We start from the raw sequence: 14474 nt of genomic DNA on the forward strand, positions 1-14474 counted from the left end.
TTTATTATATATTATATATTTCTCTGTATGGTCACCCATTGAGTTAGCGCTGCACCTTTTATTATTATTTACGCGAGATTACCACCTTGTGGTGCTCAGGGGAACTTCAGCCCAGACAAAGGCCTCGTAATAGAGCTTCAGGATTTTGGCTAAAATGAGAATCACGTTTTTTTTGCTCAGAATAAAAATCACGATTCTCGCGGCGTAACATCATCTTTCACATTATACAAAAAAATTAGCCTAACTTTACTGTTTAGTTTTTTTTAAATTTCATTAAAGTGTATTTTTTGTTCAAATACAGCGTGACATAAAATATTGCAACAACCACCATTTTATTCTGTAGGGTCTCTGCTAAAAAAAATATATATATATATATATAATGTTTGGGGGTTCTGAGCAATTTTCTAGCAATAAATATCGATTTTAACTTGTAAGCAGCAAGTGCCAAAAAAAAGGTTTAGGCAGGCCATAGATGGGTCGAATTTCAAAAGAATTTTCCTTCGAAAATCTTACCTAAGAATTTTCGTTCGTATTTTGCACCCTTAATGGGCTGCAGCAACAGCCGATTTTTGAGTGGCAATCAAATTTGAGTAATCGGAAAATTTTTTTGAAAAACAAACGATTTTCTAATCAATGATGGGAGAATCGTGCGAGAAATGTAAGCGAAAAAGAAATGCGCACGTGCAAGAAAAGAAAATTCCCAGGTAAGAAAAGAAGATTCCCAGCCACGAAAATTCTTTTATGTAGCAATGGGAAGTGAAATTGAAGGCTTGGTTGGCCGAATTTCTAAATCAATGGTGGCACCATCGGATCACAAAACGCACAAATTTTCTGATTTTCAAAAGAAAATTTTTTCGAAATTCGACCCGTGTACGGCCAGCCTTAGTCTTTAACTTCCCTCATCTACAGACAGATGACGCCTGAAAGGTTTAGCGCTGGGAAACATTTTTTGATAGATAAATGGCCCTTTTTATATACAACTATATAGATCAGACCAAAAGGAGGGACAAATGAGGAGGAAAGAGGGATTGAGGGTTCTAAATCGGGGACAGTCCCTCAAAATCAGGGACAGTTGGGAGCTATGAATAATTCCTAATTCCCCATTGTGTGGCACTGCTTAGGAAAAATCTGCTTTGGAAACCTTATCTATCTATGAAGAAAACCTTTGCAGCCCCTGTGATGCCTCCATCCAGTAGAGCAGGGGTGTCAAACTCAATTTCATCGTGGGCCGCATCAGCATTATGATTGTCCTCAAAAGGGCCGGTTGTATCTGTAAGATTAGATATCCAGCTCATCCCCTCCCCTTACATTAGATGTCAAGAGCCACCCCACCATCAGAAGTTGAGTCCCCTACTCTCCCTAACCTCACAGTGCGCCCCCTTTCCTTATGCTGCTGGGAAGAAGCTGGATGCATTGCTTGAAAGCAGAAAGTAGGGGTCTGGAAGAGGACCAGAGGAGGGCTGGAGCTCTCCTGCAGCTGCAGGAGAGGTGTGAGGGACACATGAAATGGCTCGGAGGGCCGGATTCGGCCCGCGGGCCTTGTGTTTGACACCTGTGCAGTAGTGGAATGAGTGACATGGGTCCCCCTCACTATCCTTAGCAAAATGCGCTCAGCAGCGAGAAGTCCACCTCAACTGCAACAAAGCTGCCAGGAAGGGCCCCATACCCAGTACAGCTGGGACATGGAATCATCCTCTTTCATCCCACCTCTTGCACATAGATGCAAAGAACACCAGCAGAGAGGAAGGGGTAGAACTGGATTTGGATCCCCAGGATGTGTTGGTGGAAACTTATCCTGGTATAGGAGGAGTGGGATGTTCATTGGGGGGATACAACAGAGACCACAGACCCTGGGCATTGCCACATCGGGTATTAGAGTTGCCAGCTCATCCCTTTAAACCCGAACACCTTTGAATTACACGGGTTCTGAGGCTGATTTAATGCAGATAAGGCACCAAGTGAGTTTAATTCCCACCTTAATCAGCCACAGAACCTGTGTAATTAATATATGTTCGGGTTTAAAGGGATGAGGTGGCAACCATATCGGGTATCCAGAGTCCAGCGTACCGGGCAGAAGGACCAATACATGAGGTGTTGCTGAAGTAACTAGAGCAATTTCAGCTATGGCTGCCCGCAATTAAATGATTCTGGGTTAAGCCTGAGTGCTGCAACTCTAGTATCTGAGTAGCTCAGATACGGTGCAGCAGGATAGATGGGGGCAGTCTCATGTTTTTTTTTTTATTCAATGAATACAAGGGTTCCTCTGAGTGGTCAAGGGGCAGAAGCAGTTCCAGAAGGATCAAATGTATGAAAATGCCCGAGGACCACATAGTACAAACTGTGCTCCAATACAGGTTTTAGCTATGTGCGTGTTCACTCTAATATACTTTAGCATGAACATGAGCATGCAGACCTGGCGGGACTGCCCACTCTCTCCAGCCTTGTTTGCCATCACTATTGAGCCAGTGGAAGAGGCCCTTCGATCTTCCCTGCACATCAAAGGATTGCGTGTTAGTTGGCTGGAGGAGAGGGTAGCCCTGTGCGTGGACAACCTCTTGGTGTTTCTTAACGATGCTGGCCCATCGCTTCAGGGTGCCCTCCAAGTCCTAAATTTCTTCTCTGTGGTCTCAGGTCTCTGGGCTAAGTCCCTTTCTGTTCCCTATTGATCCCCAGGCTTGCACCACAGCCCTCCAAACCAAACCTTCAATTACAATGTGTTGAAAGCTTTAGATATCTTGGAGTTGAGGTCTCTCGTCGGGGTTCAGACTTTCTTTCCCTAAATTTGACCCCGGTACTGCAGGATGTAAAGCTGAAGGCATGGGATTTCCTACCCTTATCCCTGCTGCGATGCATTAATTTATTAAAGATGAAAATCCTTCTGAAATTCACCTACCTATTCACACATTCCCCACAGTGGATTCCTAAGTCCTTCTTCCCACGCCTAAACCAATTTTCTCTTCCTTCCTCTGGGGACTGCAAACTCCCCGATACAATTTGTCCACACTAATGCGTCCTTTCTCCCAGCTTGTTACAGCTGTTTGGTGGTTGAACCCAGACCCTACCAACCCCTCCACACTGGTGGGGAGGCTGCTGTAGTCAACTTCTTGGAGGCCCTTAAATTCCTCTTATTTCGAGGTACCTACGCTCCATAGTCAATGATGCCCTCTCTGCTTACTACCCTCCGAGCTTGGGGGTCCAGCCTCAAGTGCGAGCGCTACCCAAAGCTGGCAGTCTCCCCTAATGCCCCTTTATGGCTCATCCTACTTTACCTCAACTTTATAAGTTACCGGAAACCACATGCCTGGACTAAATGTAATATTAAGACGATTTCACAAGTAGTTGCTACCCAATCACTGTCTCCCCTGTCTCTACACTCCCCTAATTATATTATCCCAGCATCCTATCAATTTTGTTACCTTCAACTCTCCCATGCCTTCCACAGTCAGTTCCCACAAGTTATACAATCTGCTCTAGAGAGTGTACTAACATCGGCACGCACGGATAAACCCATCTCCTGTTTGTATTCCCATCTTGTTACGGTATTCCTGCCTGTTCTGGAGGGCCTTAGGGTCAGATGACTACGGGATGTACCAGAACTTGACAATGATGATTGGGACGATATATGGAATTTCCCTTTTTGATCCCTAGTCTCTTTAAGAGATTGCTTAATCCAGGGGCCTCCAAACTGTGGCCCTGGGGCCGGATGACACCCTTTGTTTGCCTTTATCTGGCCCTTGGGGCACTATTCCACCCACTGACTCCAATAATGGAACATCATTCCTGCCACTGACACCAACAGTGGGGCTAAATTCCTTCTACTGACACCAACAGTGGGGTAAAATTTTTTCCATTGACACCAAAAGTGGAGAACAATTCCTTCCACGACACCAACAGTGGGGCACCATTCCTCCATTCATTACCACTGATGAGGCACTCTTCCTCCAAATGACACCAACGACAATTCCTCCCAATGGTACCAATGGCAGGGCACAATTCCTAAACACAAAGAAAACTCTCCTGCGCTCAGGTGTCCATGAACTGGATATGTGGTGCAGCCACCTATAGAAGTAATGCCTAGCGTCTTGCAGCCCTCATTTGAACAATGGGTATTCAAGCTAGAAAAAAATCAGAAAAGAAAGAGGGCGCACCAACCTAGTGCATAACCACTGATAAACTTTAATGCAGCATAAAAACAGTAAAATTATACTCACAAACGAGCTAGTAAAGATAGCTTTCAAAAGGGCGCAAAAGCGCTGTTTCTATAGATCTGCACCCCAGGACCAGTTGCCGAGAGGATCAGACCGGTGCAAATGGCCGATGGCATACGCGTTTCGGGGGAGCACCCCTTTCCTCAGAGCCTTTGCCCGCTTAGGCTCTGATTCCTCCAACACCAACGATGGGGCACAATTCCTCCCATTAACCCCAACGACAGGGAATAATTCCTCCTACTGACACCACCAATGGGGCACAATTCCTCCCACTGACACCAACGATGGGGCACAATTCCTCCTACTGACACCAATGACGGGGTACAACTCTTCCCACTGACACCAATGACGGAGCACAATTCCTCCTCTGTCTTTCCTTTCCTTTCCTTCTTCTGGGGGTGGCTGCGGAAAAAAGCATGGACCAAGTCCATAGCGTGTACATCCTGCTCAGGTTCCCAGGAGTTCTCTTCTGGCCCATAACCCTTCCACTTAATTAGGTATTGCAGACGACCCCTTCTCCTCCTGCAGTCTACAATTGCCTCCACCTCGAACTCCTCGTCCCCATTGATGATCACCGGTTCAGGTGGCCTAGTCTCCCAATTAGGAAAAGGATCTGGCACTGTGGGTCTTAATAAAGACACATGGAACACTGGATGTATTCTGAAGGAATCTGGTAAAGACAGTTCATAGGAAACGTTAATCTTCCTTTTTACAGGAAATGGTCCCAGAAACTTTGGAACAAGCTTTTTTGATGGGCAAGCCAATCTCAGATTGGTTGTAGCCAACCAAACCTGGTCTCCTGGCTGCAGGATCAGTTCCACCCTCCTCCTTCTGTCGAAAGCCTTTTTATTATCTTCCTGCGCTTTAGTTACGGATCCTTGCAACAATTTTTAATTTTTTTAATTTATTTATTGTTACGACTGAAGAAGTCTGCCGTATTCTGGACAGCTGGAACTGAGGACTCGGAAACAAGGTCGGGCAAGAAAGTGGGGTAGAAGTCATAGTTTGCGAAGAACGGGGACTGCTTAGTGGCTGTATGACTGGAGTTGTTATAAGCAAACTCAGTTAATGGTAGGAGAGATACCCAGTCATCCAGGACAAAAGATGTGAAGCAACGGATATATTGTTCCAATGTCTGGTTAGTCCGTTCGGTTTGGCAACAGATGCTAAGTAACAGGAACTGGGGACAGAGATTAATCCGTGGAAAGCCAGAGGTCAGGGAAGGAAGCAGGCAGAGGTAGTCGGAAACAAGCTGGATCGGTAACAGAAGTCAAACACACAGGGATCAGGATTCAGGTAAACGCTGTAGACCAAGCAGCAACCAGTCAGCGTTAAAGCTCTGTTTAAATAGGCCGACTGATGCCTGCTCTGGTGACAGGTGCACGCACGCGCGTGCGGACGTGTTCGCACATGCGCATCTACGGAAGCATCTGTGGTTGTTCTGGTCATTCTTGGTTGGCGCCTGCGCACAGGTATGCACCTGGAAACAGCAGCTGTACTCCGCAGACGTCTTTCTTGACACAAGGTCATCAAGAGCACAGGGCGAACATGTCAAACTGTGCCCCCCAAGATGTAAGTTCCTTATGTGTCAGCAAAAAATATTCTCTCTCCCAAAAAGCGCTAATCTGCATGCTTATCTCAAATCCTCTACCTCTCAAATTTCCCCTCTGAGCAGCACAAATCCTCTCCCCCCACTTCAAATCCCACCTCCCAGCACAAATTCTCTGCCTCCAATCCCCCAGCCTAGCACAATCCCCCCCCCCCTCCCCAATTTCCCCTCCTAGCACAAATGTCCCATAAATCGCCCCTTCCCAAAAAAAGTCCCCTTATAGCACAAATCCCCCCACAGTATTAACTTTTCTAGCACAAACTCCCAATCTCCCATCCTAGCACAAATCCTCTTCCCCCATCTCCTGTCATAACACAAATTACTCCAAATCCACACTCCTAACACTCCTCCCTAAATTCCCCGCCATTTTAACCCTCCCAACACAAATCCCCTCCCCCCCCCGAACCTCAGATGATACCACAGTGTCCAGGGCAGCCACCACTCCTGCCCACCCCTTGTCCCGGCCTTGGTGCCAGGATTCCAGCTCAGAGGATAGCCTGAGGGAATGTCAGAGATGTGTAGGAATAATTTGGCTACTCCAAAGTACTTAAGTGCACCAGATTTGTATCTGCCTGTGTGTGTGTAGACAGCTAAATTTTGGTGAATCCCTTCAATGGACGCCAGTGGTATTGCTGACTGCGATGACCCCATAACAGTTGGTTTTATCATCTGGAAGTAAGCTCTCTTCTCATTTCTCCTACAACAAACCAGGTTTTCTTCACATGTCCATCTGTCTAAAAAAGAAAACTCTGGGAGTAATTTCCATGCATGGCCCTTATGCCCTCATGCCATTCCACTCTACCAAAAATAAATCAAGCCTAGCTCACATCATCACCCTGGGCAGAGCTAATTTCTGTAGAGCCTTGACAGATAATCTTGTGGTTGGAGGTGGCGATGGTGCGGAGGAGGAATTATGGGTGAAATGATATACGGGAATGAGAATGTAGTTGGTGTTCCAGAAACACGACTTAACTCCTCACAAGACTGGGCTGTTTGTATTCATGCTGATCCTCTTGTTTAGAGGGACATAGAAAAGATGGAGGGGGGGTTCTCTATGTTAGATGTGATGTGAAAGTGAGGAAGAAAGATGACCTTGTGGTTGGAGGTGGTGATGGTGCGTAGGAAGAATTACGAGTGGAATGATATATGGGAATGAGAACGTAGTTGGTGTTGCAGAAATATGGCTTGACTCCTCACAAGACTGGGCTGCTTGTATTCATGCCGATCCTCTTGTTTAGAGGGACACAGGACATAGAAAATATGGAAGGGGGTTTCTCTATGTTAGATATGATGTGAAAATGAGGAAGAAAGATGATCTTGTGGTTGGAGATGTGGTCGGTGTACCAGAAACACAGCTTGACTCCTCACAAGACTGGCCTGTTCTTATTCATGCGGATCCTCTTGTTTAGAGGGACACGGGATATTAAAAAGATGGAGGAGGGTTTCTCTATGTTAGATGTGATACGAAAGTGAGGAAGAAAGATGATCTTGTGGTTGGAGGTAGTGATGGTGCGGAGGAGGAATTACGGGAGGAATAATAGATGGGTCTATGAACTGATGGACTTATCATTGAGTCTACTACAGACGTCCTGAGTTTTATGAGAAGGGGGGAGAGTCGGCTGTTCCAACAAGTACAAGCCGGTAAAACCAAACTACTAAGACACAAGATTAAGACTAAAACTAAAACCTACAGGATGGACCTTACTTGTAGTGTTAGAGAAAGGAAAAGAGAAGAACAATAAACTTACAAAGAACATCAAGAGTCTAGGAATGGAAATATTTAATCTTCACTTGCGTCATATTAAAGAATGTGTGCAAATCTATTTGCATTTTTATCACCTAAATATAAAAATTTACATCAGTTAATGTCATATTTCCCACTTTCTCCCAGCAGGTGGCTCTCTCCAAGCAAATGAAGATTCTTCTGCTAGTTGATAACTACTACTGGTCAGTCCAGTCATGTAGTCTGATCTCCCCTTCTCTTCATCCACAAGCAATATCTATCTCTTTTCTCACCATGATGTCTTCCTTTGAAGCTTCTGCTGAAGATCAGACTACACTGGTAGAGGGGCTCAATCAGCAGTGACACCCCCTCCTTCTCTCTCCAAGAGGGATCCAACCAGCAGTGACACCTCCTCCTCCTCTCTTCTAGAGGGACCCAACCAGCAGTCACGCCCCCTTCTTCTCTCTCCTAGAGGGACCCAACCAGCAGTGACACCCCCTCCTTCTCTCTCCTAGAGGGACCCAACCAGCAGTGACACCCCCTCCTTCTCTCTTCTAGAGGGACCCAACCAGCAGTGACACCCCCTCCTTCTCTCTCCTAGAGGGACCCAATCAGCAGTGACACCCCCTCCTTCTCTCTCCTAGAGGGACCCAACCAGCAGTGACACCCCCTCCTTCTCTCTCCTAGAGGAGTCCAACCAGCAGTGACACCCCCTCCTTCTCTCTCCTAGAGGGACCCAACCAGCAGTGACACCCCCTCCTTCTCTCTCCTAGAGGAGTCCAACCAGCAGTGACACCCCCTCCTTCTCTCTCCTAGAGGGACCCAACCAGCAGTGACACCCCCTCCTTCTTTCTCCTAGAGGGACCCAACCAGCAGTGACACCCCCTCCTTCTCTATCCTAGAGGGACCCAACCAGCAGTGACACCCCCTCCTTCTTTCTCCTAGAGGGACCCAACCAGCAGTGACACCCCCTCCTTCTCTCTCCTAGAGGGACCCAACCAGCAGTGACACCCCCTCCTTCTCTCTCCTAGAGGGACCCAACCAGCAGTGACACCCCCTCCTTCTCTCTCCTAGAGGAGTCCAACCAGCAGTGACACCCCCTCCTTCTCTCTCCTAGAGGGACCCAACCAGCAGTGACACCCCCTCCTTCTCTCTCCTAGAGGGACCCAACCAGCAGTGACACCCCCTCCTTCTCTCTCCTAGAGGGACCCAACCAGCAGTGACACCCCCTCCTTCTTTCTCCTAGAGGGACCCAACCAGCAGTGACACCCCCTCCTTCTCTCTCCTAGAGGGACCCAACCAGCAGTGACACCCCCTCCTTCTTTCTCCTAGAGGGACCCAACCAGCAGTGACACCCCCTCCTTCTTTCTCCTAGAGGGACCCAACCAGCAGTGACACCCCCTCCTTCTCTCTCCTAGAGGGACCCAACCAGCAGGGACACCCCCTCCTTCTCTCTCCTAGCAGAGGAGGTCAGACAGAACTTTGAAGTCTTTAGTGATCTCTGATTTCCTTATAAAGTGTTTCTTCCATGATAAAGATCAGAGGAGCGCTCAGCGACGTGTTTTCTGAGGTGTATATCAAGGTGAGCTTCTTCTAAGTGTGAGATCTCTGACGTCCATATAGAAGACATTTCTTGCACTCAGGACACTAATACACCTCAGGGGTTGTGTGGGTTCTCTGATGTGTATAAAGATGGGCCTTCTGTAAAAAATATTTCCCGCACTCAGGACAGGAAAACGGCCTCTCCCCTGTGTGAGATCTGCCATGTCTTACCAGATCTGATTTTTGAAAAAAACATTTCCCGCACTCAGAGCAAGGATACGGTTTCTCGCTTGTGTGAGATCTTTGATGTTTATCAAGGTTTGATTTCTCTTGAAAACATTTCCCGCACACAGAGCAGGAATACGGCTTCTCGCCCGTGTGAGATCTCTGATGTCTCAAAAAATTGGCCTTATCTGAAAAATATTTCCCACACTGAAGGCAAGAATACGGCTTTTCACCAGTGTGCAATCTCTGATGTGTAGATAGATGGATCTTCTGGGAAAATGTTTTCCCGCACTCAGGACAGGAATACGGCTTCTCCCCTGTGTGAGATCTTTGATGTTTAACAAGGTCTGGTCTGTTTTGAAAAGATTTCCCACACTTGGGGCAGGAATGCGGCTTCTCCCCTGTGTGAGATTTGTAATGTCTGGACAGGTCTGATTTATAGGGAAAACATTTCCCGCACTCAGAACAGGAAAACGGCTTCTCCCCCGTGTGAGATCTTTGATGTATCACAAGTATTGATTTCCTTGTAAAACATTTTCCGCACTCATGGCAGGAATATGGCTTTTCACCAGTGTGCGATCTCCAGTGTATGCAAAGACCAGTCTTCTGTGAAAATGTTTTCCCACACTCAGGACAGGAATATGGTTTCTCCCCTGTGTGAGATCTATGATGTCTGACTAGTCCTGCTTTATGGGGAAAACATTTCCCGCACTCTGAACAGCAATGAAGTTTTTCACCGGTGTGAGATCTCTGATGTATAATAAGATCAGATGCAGAGCTAAAACTTTCCCCACATTCAGGACAGGAAAATGTCTTCTTCCCCTGAATTCCGGCACCATCCCTCACAGTACGAGGTTGCTCAGAGTCAGAGGGATTCCATGGTCTATCCACACGGTGAAGTCCACCATCCATAGTGGAGATCATTGTCTTTTCTCCTCCACAATCTCCTGTGATGTCCTCATCTTCCGTTTTCCAACCCAGAGATAAAGTGAGAAGATCCTTTGAGGGTTTCTCCATGGCGTGTCCTGGAAAAATATAAAAACATCATCAATAGATATGAGAGGGTTAGTTCACTTCCATCAAGATTCCATCTGGATCAGGTAGATATGAGTGAGCAGATGTTCTCTGTGGAGGTCCCAACCAGCTGGGACTCTCCCCCCTCTTCAGTCAAAGGGCCTTTGGTCCTCCTCCCAGATCACTTCTACATTTACACAGCCTTGTCAGAAGAGCAGGAACCAATGGGGACTGGGAGGTCCATGCTCTTCACACAACCACAAGCCTGGGTACTGGGTCATATGATCTCTCATAAGCAAGCGGGTCAAAGTTCAGACCTGCAGACCCTTTACCATAGAACAAGTGACCATAGGATTTCAACCAGCTGGGACTCGGCACCTCTTCAGTCAAAGGGCCTCATTAATGTAGCTGATTTAAAACTTTCTGCTCATTAATGGATAGTACGCTGATGGAAGCCAGAAAAGAAATTCAAAAATAGGCTCCCATAAACATCAATGGGTTTCTGAAGCTATGTTCTGAGTTGGCCGATTTCAAGTGTGGTGCGGGAATCTTCCTGTGAACTGAACCCAGACCAATTCTCTCACCACTACTCCTTACTTTTCATTGCAACAAGATTGTTAAATAGATTTTCACGTTATCACCCATCTACCACTCTACTCTAAAAAAAAAAAAAAAAAAAAACTAAAATGCAGGTCAATATCACTCACCTTCTGCCCTACCCTGGACCAATCAGTGAGCAGTAACAGAGCAGAGATAAGAGAAGAATATATTATGGGTCACCTGTGCTGATCTCTGTAGGAGTGTCCTCCTCTATGAATGTCCTCGTCATTCCAGCCTCCTCCGTATATTGCTGATCATCCCTCACATACGTCTCTTCTACTTCACTCTCAACTTTCATGTTCATCAGATCTTCACCCTAAACCAACAGAATGGCAGAAAATAACATCTGTAACATAGAAGTATTTATGATGTGAGATCACATAGAAAATATCATAGTTACATAGTAGGTGAGGTTGAAAAAAGACACAAGTTCATCAAGTCCAACCTATGTGTGTGATTATGTGTTATTGCCCTGCTTATATCGTCTGAAAATACAGAGATTGAACTGTTTATCCCATCCTCCAGGTCGTTTATGAACAAATTAAAGGATTAGTCCCAGCACAGAACCCTGGGGAACCCCACTACCCACCCCTGACCATCCAGAGTAATCCCCATTTATCACCACCCTCTGAACTTGCCCTTGTAGCCAGTTTTCAATCCATGTACTCACCCTATGGTCCATGCCAACGGACCTTACTTTGTACAGTAAACGTTTATGGGGAACTGTGTCAAATGCTTTTGCAAAATCCAGATACACCACGTCTACGGGCCTTCCTTTATCTAGATGGCAACTTACCTCCTCATAGAAGGTTAATAGATTGGTTTGGCAAGAACGATTCTTCATGAATCCATGCTGATTACTGCTAATTATACCGTTCTCATTACTAAAATCTTGTATATAGTCCCTTATCATCCCCTCCAAGAGTTTACATACTATTGATGTTAGGCTAACTGGTCTGTAATTCCCAGGGATGTATTTTGGGCCCTTTTTAAATATTGGTGCTACATTGGCTTTTCCCCAATCAGCTGGTACCATTCCAGTCAGTAGACTGTCAGTAAAAATTAGGAACAGTAGTCTGGCAATTACTTGCCTGAGTTCCCTAAGTACCCTCGGATGCAAGCCATCTGGTCCCGGTGATTTATTAATGTTAAGTTTCCCAAGTCTAATTTTAATTCTGTCCTCTGTTAACCATGGAGGTGCTTCCTGTGACGTGTCATGAGGATAAACACTGCAGTTTTGGTTACTGAAGCCCCCCGATTCCCTTGTGAGGACTGAGGAGAAGAATAAATTCAATACCTTCGCCATCTCCCCATCCTTTGTAACCAGATGTCCTTCCTCATTCTTTATGGGGCCAATATGGTCTGTCCTCCCTTTTTTACTGTTTACATGCTTAAAGAATTTCTTGGGATTCTTTGTTGCTCTACTCCGCTATGTGTCTTTCATATTGTATCTTAGCCGCCCTAATTGCACCCTTACATATCTTGTTGCATTCCTTATAAAGTCTGAATGCTGATGATGATCCCTCAACCTTGTATTTTTTGAAGGCCTTCTCCTTTGCTTTTATATGCATTTTTACATTGGAGTTAAGCCATCCAGGACTTTTGTTCGCTCTTTTAAATGTATTACCCAATGGGATGCATTGGCTAATGCTCTTATTTAATATGCTCTTAAAGCAAACCCATCTCTCCTCCATGTTCTTTGTTCTTCAGATTTTATCCCAATTTATGCCTTCTTGCAAGGTTCGTAGTTTAGGGAAGTTGGCTCTTTTGAAATTCAATGTCTTTGTATTCCCCTTATGTTTCCTATTTGTGTGATTTATCCTGAAGCCAATTGACCTGTGATCGCTGTTACCTAAATTGCCCGGTATTTCCACATCCTTGATCAGATCTGTATTGTTGGTAATCAGTAGATCCAGTAATGCTTTATTTCTAGTTGGTGCGTCTACCATCTGAACCATGAATTTGTCCTGCAAGACATTTAGGAACTGGCGAGCCTTAGATGAATGCGCGGTTCCCTCCGCCCAGTCTATGTCTGGATAATTAAAATTCCCTATTAGGATAACACTTCCCATCCTTGCTGCTAATCCAACTTGTGATAGGAGGTCCGTCTCCACTTCCTCCCTTAGGTTAGGGGGCCTATAGCATACTCCCAGTATTATTTTCCCCTTAGCTTCATCCCTTTGAAGCTCTACCCATAAAGATTCCACCTCTTCCCTAGCCCCCTTAGTGATGTCATCTCTCACATTCACTTGTACATTATTCTTGATATATAGACATACCCCTCCCCTTTTTTACCCTCTCTATCCCTGCGATAAACGGTATACCCTTGAATGGTTGCCATTCAATCATGAGAGCTGTCGAACCAGGTCTCAGTAATTCCCACAAAATCCAAATCCTCCTCGTACAAGAGTATCTCTAGTTCACCCATCTTGTCCGCCAGGCTCCTGGCCTTGGTGAACATGCCACGTGATTTAGACCGGTCACATACTGTCCCCTTATTGGGTGTTCTGAGATTGCAACTAGGACTTGTTACTATACTTACCTTGGGTTTATGTGCTTTAGTCAACCTACCAATAATGCCCCCAATACTATCCTCTGGAACATGTTCCACGCTGACTATCTCTACCTCTGGGCACCCCCCACTCCCCCGTTGCCTAGTTTAAAAACCCCTCTAACTTTTCAGCCATCTTCACTCCCAGCAGATCTCAATGAGATCCTCCTCATTTAGGTGCAGTCCATCCCTTCTATAGTACTGGTGACCGACTGAGAAGTCGGCCCAGCCCTCCAGGAACCCAAACCCCTCCTTAATACACCAGCTCCTCAGCCACTTGTTTACTTCCCTAATCTCCCTCTGCCTTTCTGGTGTGGCTTGAGGTACCAGTAGTATTCCTGAGAATACTACTTTGGAGGTCCTTTACCTCAATTTAGCTCCCAAGTCTCTAAAATCGTTCTTTAGGACACTCCATCTGCCTCTGATTTTGTCATTGGTGCCAATGTGCATCTTGAGTCCACACATCATCTCCACATGTCAGAGTGTCCAATCACTTTATGTTCCCGACCCTCAACTCCACCTACCTGATGATGATGAGGTATGGTGTGACCTTCCTGTGTGGATTCAAGGGAATACAGAAAAGGACGAGGACATCTCTCTGGTGGGTTCCCATTACTGGATCCATCTGTAGGAAACACACACACTGACTGAATACATTGTTTCTATGTGTTTATCAGATGATGGGGGTTCTAGGTGGACCCTCCGTACTGCTCTCTCCTTTACAATAAAGTCTCCTCTTACCCGGTGATGTGAGGGGCGGCTGATTGTCCATCATGAGGTCCTTGTAGAGATCCTTGTGTCCTTCTAAATACTCCCACTCCTCCATGGAGAAATAGACAGTGACATCCTGACACCTTATAGGAACCTGACACACACAATGATACAGTCACCATCCAGACACATCCCTTGTCTGTTACTGGATAATGTCCCAGAATTCCCAGAATCCTCCTCACCTCTCCTGTCAGCAGCTCCATCATCTTCTTGGTGACTTTTAGAATCTTC

The 14474-nt window shown here is 46.0% G+C and overlaps 1 protein-coding gene across 1 annotated transcript in view; it reads right to left on the bottom strand.

Moving 5' to 3' along the window:
- The window catches only part of LOC141104959 (uncharacterized), a 664134-nt gene that overhangs the window by 11950 nt on the left and 637710 nt on the right, over positions 1-14474 (bottom strand). Inside the window, exon 14 of the mRNA XM_073594770.1 lies at positions 9239-10062. Within this exon, the coding sequence (XP_073450871.1) occupies positions 9239-10062 (824 nt within the window). The remainder of the gene's footprint in view (positions 1-9238; positions 10063-14474) is intronic.

The sequence above is a fragment of the Aquarana catesbeiana genome, linkage group LG08, assembly GCF_042186555.1.
Source record: "Aquarana catesbeiana isolate 2022-GZ linkage group LG08, ASM4218655v1, whole genome shotgun sequence".
In the NCBI taxonomy this organism is placed as follows: domain Eukaryota; kingdom Metazoa; phylum Chordata; class Amphibia; order Anura; family Ranidae; genus Aquarana; species Aquarana catesbeiana.